General features: G+C 44.0%; 2 protein-coding genes across 2 annotated transcripts in view; one reads left to right on the top strand and one right to left on the bottom strand.

Annotated features, from left to right (window-relative positions):
* Positions 1-16,898, top strand: part of LOC118567221 (nuclear factor 7, brain-like) — a 511,141-nt gene that overhangs the window by 77,874 nt on the left and 416,369 nt on the right. The gene's annotated exons all lie outside the window — the stretch shown is intronic.
* LOC118567218 (nuclear factor 7, brain-like) lies at positions 10,001-12,062 on the bottom strand. The gene is made up of 2 exons (XM_036151786.1): positions 11,853-12,062; positions 10,001-11,781 (listed from the first exon to the last, which is right to left on the bottom strand). Exon 2 carries the CDS (start codon positions 11,762-11,764, stop codon positions 10,376-10,378), a length of 1,389 nt encoding a protein of 462 aa, XP_036007679.1. The 5' UTR covers positions 11,765-11,781; positions 11,853-12,062; the 3' UTR covers positions 10,001-10,375.

Genomic DNA, 16,898 nt, shown 5'->3' with positions numbered 1-16,898 from the left:
AAAGAACAGCACAACCAACAGACATAAAGCAACAGATACACTCGAATAACACCTAGATGCCATTGCTAAATCATATATATTATTATGTAAGCTGACATGTGTAATGTGATATTTGAAAAAAGAAAGTGAAAAAACACAAAATAAATAAATAAATTATAAGATTACTGTATATAAGTGAACACTTAATACCTGGGACCCAGCACCTGTGGGAGATGTGAAAGTGCACTAGTTTAGGTGAAGATTATCCAGAAATAGCTTGATAGTGATTGTGGAGAACCGAAGACCCACCTTCCCCGAGCACAGAGGCAGGCGTCAGGGGACCCGTAACCCCGGACTCCCAAAGGGGTCCCTAAAGCAGGTCGCCCAGGAGGGGCCGACACAGGATATCTGCAACCCCCCCCCCCCCCCCCCCAAGGAAGGAGCAGAGACGACCCCGAGGAAATCCCCCAGCCACCGCAATGCCGACGCCCTCAAGAGCCGCGGAGACGAGCCCGTGGGCTCCGCCGGCAGCCAGCCCCGCTGAAGTGGTCCCGGCCATGGGCCCTGAGGGCCAGAGGCCCCAGGGGCGCCCCTCCCCCGCGACGAGGGCCCCGGCCGCCCCCCGGGGGGCCAGGCCCCGCGAAGAGGCCGCCAGGAGTGGGCCGGCGCACGCCCGGGAACCCGCCCCAAACCCGAAGCCAACCAATGCGCCAGGGGGCCAAGGCGCCCGCCAACGAAGTGGAGGAGGGCAGGACGTGGGGGGATGGGCTCCGCACCTATCGGAGACTTGAGATGTTCTTGGGAGAGGGAGCGGACCACACCCATACCTGGAAAAAAAAAAAAAAAAAAAAAAAACTCATTCACCCCATCCCTCCCTTGTGCCCCACTCACCACACACAGAGAAAAAAAAAATAAAAAATAGGCGCTGTACACACATTCCCACATAACACTCACATCCAACACTGACCAAAGGGGGGGGGGGGTCACCCCAAATCGACTATACGACTGCTTGTGCCCGACCCCCGGCCCCGGCCCCAGACCAGACGCCCCCCGGACCGGGCCCCCCCAAGAGGGCGGGCCAACACGACCCGCACGAGCCACCCGGCCAGAGCCCCCCCCTCCCCCTAAATACCTAATAAACCCCCTCCCTCCCCCCACCTTACCCTTGCCATCCCTGCCCCCCGCCCCCTGGGGGGAGCAGAGGCATCAGCCCCAGACCTGGCAAGCCGCTGACTGCACACCGCAGCCCCTCGCCAAGACCCCGGACACAGTGGCCCGCACCTCCTCCAGGCCCCAGACTCCTTGCCGCCATCGGAGAACGGGGGTGTGCAGAAGACCCCGACCCTCCCTACGCCTGCTCAAATGTTGTGTTGTTGCATGTTGTTCTCAAGTGCGTTTAAAAACTGGGAGCGCCGAAGGGGATGCACGGCACAGCCCACCCCCCTTCCGGAAGGTAGCTGTTGCCAGTGCACCCCCTCCGTGTGACTGCCCAGAACCCTCAATGTCTAAGTGGGAGAGGAGGTGAAGGGAGCCGTCCGAGGTGAGGCCCACACAACATAAGCCCCCCCCCAGACGTCTTCCCCCCACCCCCCCCCCCCTACCATGGCCTATATGAGTGTGCGATGTGAAAAATGTTTGAAGTGAAAGTGTCTAAGATGCATGATAAAATTGGGGAGAGGGGCGTCACCAGAAAGTGGTAACCTCCAATAACGCCCCCCTCCCTCATGACCTACATGTGTGGCGGCGTGATGGAGCAGGCAGAGGGAGGAGTCCGGGGATGGGGAGCAAATGACTGGGAAGCCAACCCAGGGAGCCAGCTCCCCTACTGACTCCAATAGGCACCCCCGCTCCCCGAAAGCCCCACCCAGAGAAGGGGGCCTCGCCAGCGGCACCACCGTAGCCCGGGGGCCAGGGAGAGGCCGCAGGGCCCGCCAGCCAACCACCCACCAGGACCAACACCTCAACCCCCCCAGCCCACCCACCAAGCCTACTTAAACTAACTAAATAAATAAATAAATAATAATAATAATAATAATAATAATAATAAGAGGGGGGGACCCTGGCCAGCCGGCCCGCACAAGCCATCCCAAACCCCACCCCCCAGGTGAAACCCGCACCGGAAGACGACACGGACCAGGACCGGGACAGGGGGCCGGACACAAGCCCACCAGAACGTCAACCCCCCCCCCCCCCCCAACCCCCCACCCGTAGATTTAATCCCTCCCCAACACTAACGTTCAAACAACTCACCATACATTCGACAGTAGACATCCAGGCTGGGTAGGTCCCTACTCCCCCTCCTTCCCCCCTCCCCCCACTGGCAGAGTGCCTATCCAATGAAGGAGAAGAGCATCTGCCCAGAGGTGTTAATGACCATGCCCCCCTACCAGCTCAACGGGCCCCGAGGCCCCCCAGCGCACCAGAGGCCCCGTGCAGGGGCGGACACCCGGGCACGCGCCGGCCCACACCAAAAGCGGCACACCCCCCGGAACCGGGACCCCCGAGGCCCCGCCGGGGGCCCGCGCCCGAGGGCGGCGCGCCCCAGGGACCCCAGGCCCCCAGACCCACCCCGGCCCCACCCAGCGGCAGCACAGCTACCAGGTCAGTAACCCACGTCCGTCAACACGCAGCTGGCCACCCGTAGGGCTCCCAAACTCCCCCCAGATGGGGGCAACAGACCCCGGAGCCGGATCCACCAGGCGCCCTACTCCAAGTGCCCCCAGGGCCCCAGGAACCCCTCCATCCAGCCACTGCGCCCTGCAGGAAGCAACCCACCGCCCCCTATTCCACTAAGTGATGGTGTTGATCAGAGGAGCCCAAAGAGACCAATCAGATGTGGAAGCAGATGCTGTCTCTAGATTAATATGATCCAACAAAAGATCTCTATACTGATTGATACTGAGATTTTGTTTACTTTTCCAATTCATGAGGATAGTTTTCTTTGCGATGCATAAAGCAGTGAAAACCATGTAAACTATTTATTTTTTAAGAGGACTTTCCTCAAAATTACCGAGCAGGCAAACTGATGGGGAAGGTGTAATTTTACAGCTCAAGCACTTTGATAAGTCCTTACATATCTGTGTCCAGAACCTCTGGACTGGTGTGCATAACCATAACGCATGAAAATAATTATCAGGATGATTGCCTATGCAGTGTGGGCAGATATTAGATTGTGCCAACCCCATCTTGAATAATCTTTGTCCTGTGTAGTGTACTCTGTGAAGGATTTTGTATTGTATTAGTTGTAAGTTGGTGTTTCTAGTCAATTTGAAAGTTCTTAGACATATCTGAGCCCAGAAATTTTGTTCAAAGGTGCCTGATAAATCTTTTTCCCACTTCATTATAGGAAGAGATATCGAATCATCTATTTTAGTCAGTGTCCTGTATGATTTAGACAGTAGTTTGGGGGGGGGGGGGGGTTAAATCTAAGAACTCTATTATATTAGTTGGGACTTGTAAACCACCATTAATATGCTTATATTTATTTTTAATTATAGGTTTAAGTTGTTCATATTCCAAGAATTTATTTTTACTAATGCCATATTGCATATTTAGTTTAGCAAAATTGATGAACTCGGTTCCGTCAAGTAGATGTTCCAGATATTTAATACCTTTATTCTTCCAGTATGTAAAGTTTATCATTTTATTATTTTGTAGGATATCAGGGTTATTCCAGATAGGTGTACGACTGCATGGGATAAGGGATGACTTTGTCATTTTGAGGAACTCCCACCATGCTGTCAGAGTAGAACTAATGTTGATATTTTTGAAGCATGTATGCCGTTTTATATTTGAGCTTATAAACGGCAGATCTGAAATCATGATATTATTGCACATTTCCTGTTCTATATCTAACCAAGGCTCATCTAAAAGACTATTTTTTATCCATTTAGAGATGTATTGTAGCCTATTTGCTAAGTAATAGTTATGGAAGTTAGGCAGATCTAATCCTCCCCTGTCTTTAGTCTTCTGTATTGTCTTTAAGCTAATACGTGGGGGTTTATCTTTCCAAAGAAATTTAGAAATGGCAGAGTCTAGAGATTTAAACCAGTCAGATGATGGTTTATTGGGGACCATTGAAAATAAATAATTAATTCTAGGTAGGACCATCATTTTTATTGAAGCTACCCTACCCATAAGTGTGATTGGAAGCGATTTCCATCTTTCAAGGTCCTCTTCTATCCTGTTTAAAAGTGGGGCATGGTTAAGTTTAAGTAAATCTGTTAATTTATTCGACACAGTAATACCTAAATATTTAATATTTCCTGATTGCATTTGTAAATTTAGGGAGTTTTCGAGAGAGCAATTAATTGACAGTACCGTAGATTTAGACCAGTTTAACGAGTAATCTGATACTTTAGAGAAAGATTCTAGTATTGCAATTACTTGTAAAAGAGAATTATTTGAATGCTGGAGATAAAGTAATACATCATCCGCGTACAGACTAATCTTGTGCTCTATTTTCATGCATTTTATACCTTTTACAGCTTTTGTTTGCCTGATTGTTGCTGCTAGAGGTTCTATAAAGATGGCAAAAAGTGATGGAGAAAGAGGGCATCCTTGCCTGGTGCCCCTCTGTAGACAAAAACTGGAAGATATTTGATTATTTGTCCTGACACAGGCTGTTGGAGAATTGTATAGAATTTTTAACCAGTTTATGAATAAATCGCCAAAACCGAATTTATGAAGAGTAGCGAATAAAAATTTCCAATTTACTCTATCAAATGCTTTTTCTGCGTCTAAAGACAATATATTGGTTTTAATGTTTTTACTGTAGGAATAATCAATTAAATTAAGTAATCGGCGTGTATTTGTGGATGACTGCCTTCCTCTGATGAAACCAGTTTGATCTGGATGTATTATGAGAGGAGTTACTTTGTCTAATCTTTTTGCTAAGGATTTACAGATTATCTTAATATCCACATTAATTAAGGATATGGGACGATAACTAGTGGGCAACACAGGATCTTTGTCTGGCTTGAGCAGAAGGCTGATGGTGGCAGAGTTCATATTAGCTGGAAATCTACCTTTTTCCTGTATTTCCTGCAACATTCTGTGGAACGTTGGGGCTAGAATATTCCAGAACTCTTTATAAAACTCAGTGGGGAATCCATCTGGACCTGGAGCCTTTTTATTAGGCATGCTTTTAAGAGCTTCCTGGGTTTCAGCTGTTGTCAGCGGGGAATCCAGTGTCATTCTTTGGTTATCTGATAATTTAGGAAGTGTAATTTTATCCAGAAATTGCTTAATATCCTTCTCTGATGGATTTATCTGTGGTGTGTATAAAGATTTGTAGAAATCGCGGAAGGTATTATTTATACACTCTGGTTCACTTACTGTAGCAGATACTGTTTTAACAGCACCAACAAAGAGTTGAAAACATTAACAGGATGTACCACTCTGTTCTTTTCTAGCATCAGTGACACTCTGGGTGCAAAAAGTAATGGAACGGTTTTACTTTGTTTTTTAACGTTAAGCTCTATTTTTGTTACAGTTAATATTTGATTTTTATGTCTTGTTTTTACAGTTCAGTCGAGCAGAGGAGGACAATCTGTTTTTTAAGAGGGTTTAAAGCACTGAGCTATATTATACACTGGAGTGCTGATTTTGCAGAAAAACTGAAGTCACTGGCCGCCATCTTGCTACTCCCTACTCTCACAGAATCCCACAGGATTTGGTTGCAACAACAAGCAGTTTTCTGGCTGAGTGAAAACGTTTCACAGGTAATTCTACAGTCAGTGCATGTACTAACACTATCAACTACTAGGAAATTAGGTGCTGAAATATTTTACATGTTATTCATATTAAATATATATATATATATATATATATATATATATATATATATATATATATATATATATATATATATATATATATATATATATATGTATATATAAGTATGTGTATATGTATATATATGTATACATATATGTAAATATATGTATACATATATGTAAATATATGTTCTTGTATATTGTTCTTTATATATTTATAAATGTTATATATATATTTAAATAAATAAAATGCTAAATATTTCAGCACATGTCTTTCTCATTACTTGATAGTTTTAGAACATAACATAAAAGTATATGGCATTTGACATTTTAAAAGTTTTAAGACCCCCCTGAACATGAGAAAATCCTCGTTATTCGTTGCTGTAGCACACATATTCCCTAGTTACTGGGGGGAAATAGGGAGTACCAATATGGCGGCCGGTGGCTTCAAAGCGACTCGTTCTAACAGTGGGCGATTAGCACTCTAGTCTATAATATAGCTCAGGGGTTTAAACCAAAAACAAATATTAACAATCAGTGAAGAACTCAAATAACTAAACTTTGAAGTATACTGTGTTTACAGGTCTGAAGCATAAAGCACATAAATTCAGAAACATCATACTTTGGGAAGTCCAAGAAATAATAAAAATTGAACTGTATAGTTGTGTATGACGCTGTTTTCAAAATGTTAATGTACAGTTTTAGAAACATCTTCACATTTATGACAGACATCACTATTAGAGTCTTTGAGAAGTGAAAGAGAAGCAAATGTACATCGGTTCCGCAATGTAATTTTCAACATTGTTAGGAGCAGATCTTTATTATGCCTTTTGCCTTGATGAATATAGCATTTACCTTCTAGGATAATTATATTGCCAGTTTAACAAATTTCATTGTCATTTTCATAAAGCATTTGCTGTAAGTTCAACTGTGTAATTTTATCCCTTTTTAATTTCTAGCCAGTTCTGAAATTCTTGTCAAAATACCTTTATTACTGTTCCAATGTTTTGTCTTCCAAAGAATAAAAGACACCTGAAATTTAATCTCTTTTTCAGCATTGCAGCAGCAGGAGCAGTAACCATCCAAAATTTTGAATTTTGAGTCAACTGTGTTAGTCCTCCTTTATTATACTCCTTAACAAGTTGTGATTTAGAATGAAAGTTAGATGTGGAAAAGGTGACACACTCTATCCTTTTCCGGCTGGAAAAAAAGTGCCTCCTCCGGGTTGGGGAGGATGTGCTGCCCCTAGTGGAGGAGTTCAAGTATCTTGGGGTCTTGTTTACGAATAAAGGGAAGATGGAGCGGGAGATGGACAGGCGGATTGGTGCAGCGTCTGCTGTGAAGCGGGCGCTGTACCGGTCCGTTGTGGTGAAGAGAGAGCTGAGCCAAAAGGCGAATCTCTCGATTTACCGGTCAATCTACGTTCCTACCAGTGGCGACTGGTGAAAAAAAATCTTGGTGGGGCTGGCCAATAGATTTCCCTGCCTAACCCAGTACATGCATTTAAATTAAAAGTCGGAAAATTACTACGATTCCACAATAAGCATTTAATTAATAAAAAATTAAGTTGTATTTACCGGACATGAAGTGTAGACTGCAAATTCTGTCGTAGTATGATCGCTCCCACAGTCCATTGGGATTGTCTGCCTGCGTCCTTTTCATTGAAATTATCCATTTCTTTCTTCTTTCTTCGGTAAACGACAGAAACTTACATCCAACGATTTGAAATTCCCCTGTGTGCAACCGGGAGCACAGCAAGTCGTAGGCATTGTTTAGATTCCGAAAATAAACTAAAAGTACGCTCTAATTCACCCGTTTTGTCACGCTGGTAAGCGAAAACAGAACTGTTTATACCGACCACCGTTACCAGGATGTAGTGCATGACGTCATGCGTGAAGTGCACCTATCACTGTGCAGCTAGGGCTACTACTCCAGGAGCCCCAAAGCCATTCATTTTGGCGATGCTGATTGGCCAAATATTTATAAATCTTCCCTAGCAACAGTATACGATTGGTTATTTCGCTACACTTGTAGGGCTCCTTGAGTGACAGCCCCACAAGTGTAGAAGAAGAGAAATGATACGTTCTGTTGGTGGAAATGCACTGTTAAATGAGACTCAATTAGTAGAAGTGTTTTAATAATTCTTATTACATGTAGCCACGTACTATTAAGTAAAAACTGACATTAATAATACTTTTAAAATCTATATATATTTTGACTTTCCCCTCCACATCTAGGGAGGGCAGCCCCCGAGCGCCCCCTATGGGCCAGCCGCCACTGGTTCCTACCCTCATCTATGGCCACGAGCTTTGGGTCGTGACCGAAAGAACGAGATCCCGGATACAAGCGGCTGAAATGAGTTTTCTCCGTAGTGTGTCTGGGCTCTCCCTTAGAGATAGGGTGAGGAGCTCAGTCATCCGGGGAGGACTCAGAGTAGAGCCGCTGCTCCTCCACGTCCAGAGGAGCCAGTTGAGGTGGCTCGGGCATCTGGTCAGGATGCCTCCTGGACGCCTCCCTGGTGAGGTGTTCCGGGCACGTCCCACCGGGAGGAGGCCCAGGGGAAGACCCAGGACACGCTGGAGGGACTATGTCTCCCGGCTGGCCTGGGAACGCCTTGGGATTCCTCCTGAGGAGCTGGCCCAAGTGGCCGGGGAGAGGGACGTCTAGGCCTCCCTACTGAAGCTGCTACCCCCGCGACCCGACCCCGGATAAGAGGAAGAAGACGGACGGACGGATGGATGGATGGATGGATGGATGGATGGATGGATGGATGGCTTTTAGTTTAATCTGCTTCACAACAAACTGGAGTGTGTGTAATCCCTTTCTTTTTTCTACTGTTATATTGAGCTTGACACATAATACACTTTTCTTTTCAATCAATACATTTTGTTTAAGTTCACGTGAGTCCAATATTTTCTTTGCAATTTCAATAACTTTTTGTTTCAACCTAAACTTAAACCAGTTCCATTTATTTACATCGGACTACTATTGGTATCAAGACATTCATTTTACCTTTGTACAAAATGTATGACAATAAAATAAGACAACGGTCAGAAATAGGGGTTTGTTAAATATCATACTTTAAAGCTAGATTAGTTGCACCTTCCTATCAGCTGGACTGAACCATGCAAACTTTATTTTGTTAGGGTTTGTCATCCTCCAGTAATCTATAAGGTTGTTAGATAAACAATAATAATTAATGTCATTGTAGACTGGCTGTTAACCTTTGGAAGGCTTCTGGTCAGGCCAGGAATTAGGAGTTAAGTTAAAATTGTCTCGTCTTTTTGTTCTCCTTCTCTAGCAGCTCGATCAGTTTGAGATTCCACCGTCTTCAGCAACGCTCAGCCTCCCAGCACCTTTCTCTTCTGTCAGCATTTCAACTTGGTCTTAAGTTGTTTTATTAATTCCTTCTTTCACTGCTTTTTATTGGTTTGAATGAACCGTTCAAAGTTCTCTACATCTTGTGAAACACATCCAGTCTTTCTTCAGCTCTTACAGAAGGTAAATAGCATCTAGACGTTCCATGCTAACGTCTCTTGTTTCATCTTTAGTTTCTCTGTATTGGGACTTAATAGCAGAGTGGGGTCAATCTTAGATCTGGCCTTTTGCATTTTCATCCCTTCAACTTTGACAAAGTCATCAAAACATGCCTCACGTCACCCTGCCTCGTTGTAGCCGTGGTCAGTGATGGCAGCTTGTAACTGAGGGTTAGCAATTCTTACGGAGTCCAATATATTAGTATTTCATTTCACAATAGAACTCAAAATAGCCTCTTAAGAATATCTCCAAAACTTATAATCACTGACGACCTGGAGGCAGACCTCGGTGTGGCATGATGTCTGCCAGGCAGCCTGAAGGCCTTCCTCTACTGGTTCTCAGACGAGTGTCTCAGTGGACCGTCTAGATGAAGAGGACCTTTGAAGGACAGCAAAATAATCTCCACATATGTCTCTGTATGTGTAGATTTTCAGAATGGGTGGGTAAGATTGTGTTTTCATGGATTGCATCCAATATTTATTTGTGGTGAGGCTTTTGATTTTATTTAAAAACTGACTTTTTAACTATTTCTAGTTGGTCTTTTCAGTTTTTGATGGGTTCATGTTTGTGCTGCTGAGAGACCGAAATTGTCCCTCAGGGCCAATTAAAGTTTTATTGAATTGAAATTGAACATCAATGATCAACGAGCCACTGCTGCACTGAGAGTTTATTTCATACGCAGGAAAAAGAAGTCCAATGTCTAAAAGTTGAAGGTAGATTTTTATGGTTTATTTATTTACTTTAGCAAACAACAGACAAAGATCAGTTTTTGTTTCCTGCAGCTTCTTCTGCTCTGGAAAAAAAACCATAGACCCACCCCAGTGCATTCTGGTCCTAAACAGTCCCTTTACTCATAGAAATGCCCCCACAGTTCTTCCTGACTGACAAAATCTAAACATTTCAATAATTATTAACCTACAAATAAATTTGATTAATAACCCAAAATATAAAGTAACCCAAGAACTAACTTTAGATTAAAAGTAGTTCAGAATAAAAAGCTCCAAGATTCTGTTTAAAATCACTGAGTTTCAATCATATCATCAAGGTTTCATCTGGACTTTGTGTTCTTCATGCTGAGAACATCAGAGCTGCTGTTTGCTCACTGAGATCTTCATCGGTAGGATTTTAACTTTCCCCCCAGTGAAGAAGCATGGAAACATCTTGTCAGTGAAGGTGTGTGTGAAGGTGTGTATGTGTGAGTTAGTGTCCAGATCAGAGAAGGACAGCTTTCCTCTGTCCCAGTCCAGATTCACTCTGATCCTCTGGAGATTCTTCTGGACTGAGAGATCCATGAAAGGAGCTGGAGGAAACAGTGCTGAGTATTTACCTTCATAGAACCATAGAACCAACCTTCCAGACTTTATGATTCCCTTCCTCTGGACAGACTCTGGTATCACACCAAGCATCCAGCCTTCACCGTCTCCAACATCAACATCCCAGCTGTGGTTCCCTGAGTTGAAGCCCTCAGAACTCAGGACAGAATAACTCCATGATCCAAACCTCTCTGGATTATCAGGAAGCTGCTGTTTCTCTCCTAAAGTCAAACTGGTCAGATCTTCAGACAGGATGAGTTCTGAACCAGCGGTGTTTGGGTCCAGGATGAGAGGAGTGTAGGAGACCATGTTCTCCATGTTGCTCCAGATGTTGAAGGCCAGGTTGCCCAGATGTTTGGCCTGGTCTATCAGAGCTCCTGAGGGCAGCTGTGGATCCTCCAGCAGGGGGCAGCACTGGACTCTTTCCACTGCAGCCTTGTAGTTGTGCAGGAATGAGACGTCTTCAGCTCTCAGCTCCTCCTCTGTGGCTCTGACTGTGTCTGAAAGAGCTGCTATCTCTCTGCTCAGAGCCTCCATCTTCTCCTTCATCATCCCACTCTTCTGCTCCTCTTCCTCCTTCAGTGCAGCCAGCCTGGCCTCCTCTTCCTCTGCTAGAAACTGATGAAGCTTCTTAAACTGCTCCTTAATCAGCCTCTCTGTGTGTCGGGCCTGGACCTTCATGTGTTCTGCTGTCTGATCAAACTCCTCTAGAACTTTCTTCCTGAGCTCCAGGTTCTTCTTTAAAGGTTCCAGAGTTTCCTGAAGGTTCTTCTTGTGATCCTCAGCAGCTTCATCCATGGGTCTGAATTTGTGGTTGATGTGTTTTTTTGAATCTTTGCAGATGAGACACACTGGCTGCTGATGGTCCAGACAGAAGAGTTTGAGTTTTTCAGAGTGCAGACTGCAGAGATCCTCTGAAGCTCTCTGGTCTCTCTGCTGTAGGAAGGTCTCACACAGGTTCTTCAGAGCCAGATCTAAAGGTGGTTCATCCTTAGAAGATCTTCTCTTACAAACTGGACACTCTTGTGCTGCTTTCTCTCTCCACCAGTTCTTCAGACACTCCTTACAGAAGCTGTGGCTACATGACAGAAGAACCGGATCCTGAAAGACGTCCTGACAGACCGGACAGCAGAGATCCTCCTCTAATCTGGAAGCCATTTAGTCTCTGAGTGAAGCTGAAAACACAGCAGACAGATCGTTAAACCAGGAAGTCAGTTTCCCTCCTGCAGAAACTTTCTTCTCTTACTTTCACTTTGATTTTCTTGTCTTTCCACCTGCAGCAGTCTGTGTTTCAGCGTCTCGGTCCCTCAGCTCTCTCTGTTCTCCTCGTTCACTGTTAGTCTGCCCTGAGTAGCTGATGAAGGTGATGATGAAGGTGATCCTCACGGTGGATTCTCCATTAATCTCTGACACTTTCTGAACTGTTTCCTGTTTTTTTTACAGGGTTCCTGTTAGTAACCAGTCTATATGGCGCCCTCTAGAGGAGTTATGTGTGTCTGCAGTTTTAGAAAAGCTCTGCAGCTGATCAGCTTTTTTTGATATTTCAGTTTATTTAAGTCTAAGTGAAGGTGGTGTTGAGGGAAGTCTTGCTCTGGGAGATTGCTGTGGTCGGTCTTTAGCTCCTCCAACCAGTTATCGGTCTCAGGTGATGCCTCCTTCTCTCTGATGCTCCTCCAGTACCGTTCAGGTTCAGCTCTGTCAGTGTCTAGTTTCCTGTTATTATCCTGCTACTTTCCTGCCTGTATCTTTTTAGGCGGGTTTTATGTAAAGCAAATAATAAAAATAAAATTGTGCGGGGTTTTTACATCTACAAAATTCCAAGCCTCTACATCAGCAGCTAGATGATCTGCGCTGATTGGCTGTTAATGGCAGGTATAGAGAGGCGGAGTCCCAGGTGAAGTGATGAGCCGCAGCAGGTGTGGCAGATTAAGATGAACGGAGCAGAACGTGAGGATAAGACAGTCAGAGAGTCATTGTTGTTCAATAATTGAACAGAAAATATTCACATCAATCCTTCAATGAATGAACAAGGACAACCAACTCTGGACGGTCTCACATTATCCAGCAGAACGTAAACATAACGAGAGCAATTCCAGCATTTTGATTGGACGATCCGAGCTTGGGGCCAGAAGATTTGTGCCACACGGCTGTATATTTAGAGCATGTTGGGCATAAGAACTGAGATTTCAGATGTTCGTTATTTAAACAAACATTGGTGGACCGGCCCCAACATCAAGGCTCCTCCAGACGATTTAACCTACTGAGCTTTTCAGTTTTCTGGCAGACTTAGATATATAGAAACAACTGTTTACAACAGACCTTTATTCTGTTATATTGACCAGGCTGTGGTCACCCCAGTATGTGGTGAATAATGTGGTGTTTCTATTGCAGACCTCTTCACCATATTTAATCTAAAAGGCACAGTTTACAGCTTCAGTACTGGGTTCTCATAAACAACTTGACGGCAGATTTCCGGACGCCACAGAGAGCCCTGTTCATTCCTCACACAGACATTATGTAGGACCTATTGCGTTACACCCAATCAGGGCACAGTATGATATCAGTGTTCCATTCATCACATTGGTGGAGAAGATCATGCTCTAATGCAGACGTGTCCTAACTGACACGTTTTCCCCCAATCAGCCATTCTGTCCAGTCTAAGCATGTCAGGCTCTTTGTCTCCAGAGTCCGTTTATCTGTAATTTCCATGGAAACTGATATAGCAGTCCAGTCTCTATAATCTCATAATCTCTAACAATTGGTAAGGGAATTTGTCTTTGTTAGAGAAATATGAATGTAATCATTTTATTTTCATTAAGTTACAGGAATTTGGTCTGTTTCAATAGCTGGTTTGCAGGAATGTTCTGCTGATTTAACTTTAGACAGAGGAGAACAACTGGTTCTCCCAGATAAGGAATGTCTTGCCTTATCCAGCAGTGCATCTCGCAGGTGACTGATCACTAACCCCAATAAACCCGCAGCCCTCTTTCTATACCGACTCACATGTAACCTCCTGAACCTTCATTGATGTCTGATAATAAAGGCAGAGGAGAGAAATGTCCCGTCGGGAGTAGTGCAGACATTCAAGGGAAAATGATTCTCCGTCTGGCGCTTTTCCTTCTTCTCTGCAGAAAAGTCTAAACTTGTGTTTGTGTGGTTTTCTTTGTATGATAATACAAAGATAGACTGATAGGGTTATTATAAATAACCCTATCAGTCTTTTTCCACAATATTACTCTATGAAAAACAATCATGTCTGACTGATTATTGTGAACATAGAGCTCCAGAGAGACATCTGGTGGAGCCCGGCCTCTCAGGGATGCCACAGGTAAGGCAAGGCAAGGCAAATTTATTTATATAGCACAATTCAGTACAAGACAATACAAAGTGCTTTACATGATTAAGATATAGCAAAATAATAAAATGTAGATAGAAAATAGAATAAAAGCAAGTAGGGATAGAATGTAGTAACAAAAAAGAACATTAAAAACAGTAAAACTGTTTAACTAGAACAGTCAAAGGCAATTTTAAACAGATGTGGTTTTAATCTTGATTTAAAAGAACTCAGGCTTTCCGCACTTTTACAGTTTTCTGGAAGTTTGTTCCAGATAAGCGGAGCATAGGAACTAAATGCTGCTTCTCCAGGTAACGGTCTCCATCCCAAACACACCTGAAAACTCAGACTCTGAAGGAACTGGTCTCACCTGGAGTACTTCTTTTAGCAAACACCTGTCTGGAAGACATGGTCTCCATCTGAATACCCTTATAGAGCCACTTCCTCACTGACTGTCCGAATGGTGCAGTCAGTGAGGAAGGAGCCTGAAATGCTCCCTCCTGTGGCTGGGTTTGCCTAGGAACACAGCAACGTCCATTACCAGCGCCAAGAAGCCTTTAGGTATCCCACAATCCATTGCGTGACATGACATATCAGCACAGCTCAACTCACAGAAATTAATTAACATGTCTGGAGATAAATGAGCGGCACTTTGTAGTTCATGTCCAGAAGGCTGTAGGCCCGGATCTGACTCCATCCTCCATGTTTCCGTCACGTAATGACGTCAGAGATAAAGGATGTCCGAATTCACCGCAGCAGTCTGAAGCTTCTTTCCTCCCATGATAGAGTTTTTACTGTTGACCCAGTGAAAGGGAACAGGAACAGGAGCTAGAATCTGTTTTTAACAGAGCCCGTTTGGGCCTGAAAGCCCCGGGAATGCCTAAAAGATGGAATTACCTGATCTGAAATGATTCAGGGCAGAATAATCCTGACATTCAGCTCTAGTTTAGGGGAAGTCTACCCCATCACCCTCATTCAGTTTTATTTATATAGGACCAGTTCATGAAACATGTCATCTCAAGGCACTTTCCAAAGTCAAATTAAATCAGATTATACAGATTGGTCAAAAAGAAAATCCTATATAAGGGAACCAGTTGATCAGGCAACTGTTAAATAACAAACAAAAACAAAAAAAAAACTGATGTAATTTGTATTTAAGGGAGGACAGCTAATAAAAAAAAAATTACCAGTATTAATTTTATTTTTTCAAAATTCCAACACTAGTGAAGTTAACATGTTGAATTTTAAAATCATCTGAACTACTCCAGTGTTTAAGAACAAATTTATGCTACAATATATGGAGTCAGAAAAGGGTCAAAATTATTTAAATAATTTTGACCCTTTTCTGACTCCATACATTTTGCTCCCATTGAAAAAAGGGGGATTAGTAACAGGCTGTGTAGGAACCTTTGTACCTGACTGTAACTGGGGGGGGGGGGAAGTTAAATAAATGTTCCAGGTTGAACACGGCTGTGCTCCGTTTGTCTAAAAAAGGTTTTTATGAATCTCTCAGATAACAGAACAAATTTTCCCAGAAAGTCCTGGAGACCATCTCTGTCAGCAGCATTTATTCACCACTAAGAAGCTAAAAGTCTATTATCTGCAAAAAGAATCACAAACCAACAGTTTTATTTCAAATTTCAATGGCTTTATTTTTATGTATATAGATTTGTATATATTTATATATATTATATATATATATATATTTATGTAACAACTTGTTCTCAGTTGCTTGATTATCATCTTTTGTTCAAACGACATGACACTAAGACCAGGGCATTCCACATGATCGTATCTTACAAAAGAGTAAAGAAAAACCAGGAGTGCGTTCACACACACACATCCGGGAGCGTGCACGTGTCGCGCTTCTGTCTGTACAGAGAGCTGAAGGTCACAGAACCAATGAGATGAGCCGACAGGGAGGAAGAGGAGCAGAGGAAGAGGAGGAGAAAGGGACCAGTCTGTTGCATAGATCAAAGCAAACAGGACGACGAGACGAACAGACGGGATGCGAGTGAAGGAGGGAGGACACACACACACACACACACACACACACAGGGGGAAGCACAGGACGTCTGGTCCCAAAACGATCCAAACCACGGCCCAGAACCAGAACCGAGCCCAAACACGGAGGCCTCTGCAGCAGCAGGCCGCAGGCAGATGGTGGCGCTGCAGAGCAGCTAATGTGGATGGTGTGATCAGATGAAAGAAGCTTTGAATGAAACAGTCTGAGCCAACATGAAGCAGGACATACAAGCTTTTATTTTCCAAAGGACATTTATTTCTGACTGGATCAGCTTTAATTTACCAACAATATATATAATAAAGCCCTAATAATAATAATAATTTCATTGGCATCTTAACTTGGAGCATTTGCTGAGCTTTTCCCCCTTTTCCAGGACGCCTGGGAGCTTCAGAGGTTTAAACATTCACACCAACTAAAACAAAAACCTGAACCTTTTCAAATGTTCTGGACAGACGGGACACGCTGCCTTCACGGCCCAAACCGTTTTACTGCTGGAGAGAAACCGGCTGCCGTTTAAACCGGTGTCACACCGGATTCTGGAGCGTGTCAGGATCCGGTGTGACACCTGAAGCAAGACGAACCGGTTCGGATCCCCAATCATGAGAACTTTCCTGACAGAAAAAGGTTCTGAGAAGTTCTGGACCAATCTATTAGACCCGATTAACACATTAAGCACCAATCAGCAGATAATTTGATTAATTAGACTCTAATTTGACTGAATGTAACGCGGTTCTGTTGCTGGGACTGTTTGGACCCGGATCCAGATGGTTTTGCGGTGAGATGAAGCCGTGATGCGTTCAGGGCCGGTCTGTAAACCTGAGGGCTGTGATGGGGGTGATGGGAGCGGTGAAACATGGCTGTGTGTGTGTGTGTGTGTTGGCGTGGAAACGGGTCAACATTCGGGATGTTTCACTCCGTACTAAAACATGCAG

This window comes from Fundulus heteroclitus, chromosome 20 (assembly GCF_011125445.2).
Source record: "Fundulus heteroclitus isolate FHET01 chromosome 20, MU-UCD_Fhet_4.1, whole genome shotgun sequence".
Lineage (NCBI taxonomy): Eukaryota > Metazoa > Chordata > Actinopteri > Cyprinodontiformes > Fundulidae > Fundulus > Fundulus heteroclitus.
The sequence above is the reverse complement of the archived record's forward strand: the minus strand, read 5'-3'. Positions and strand labels throughout refer to the sequence as shown.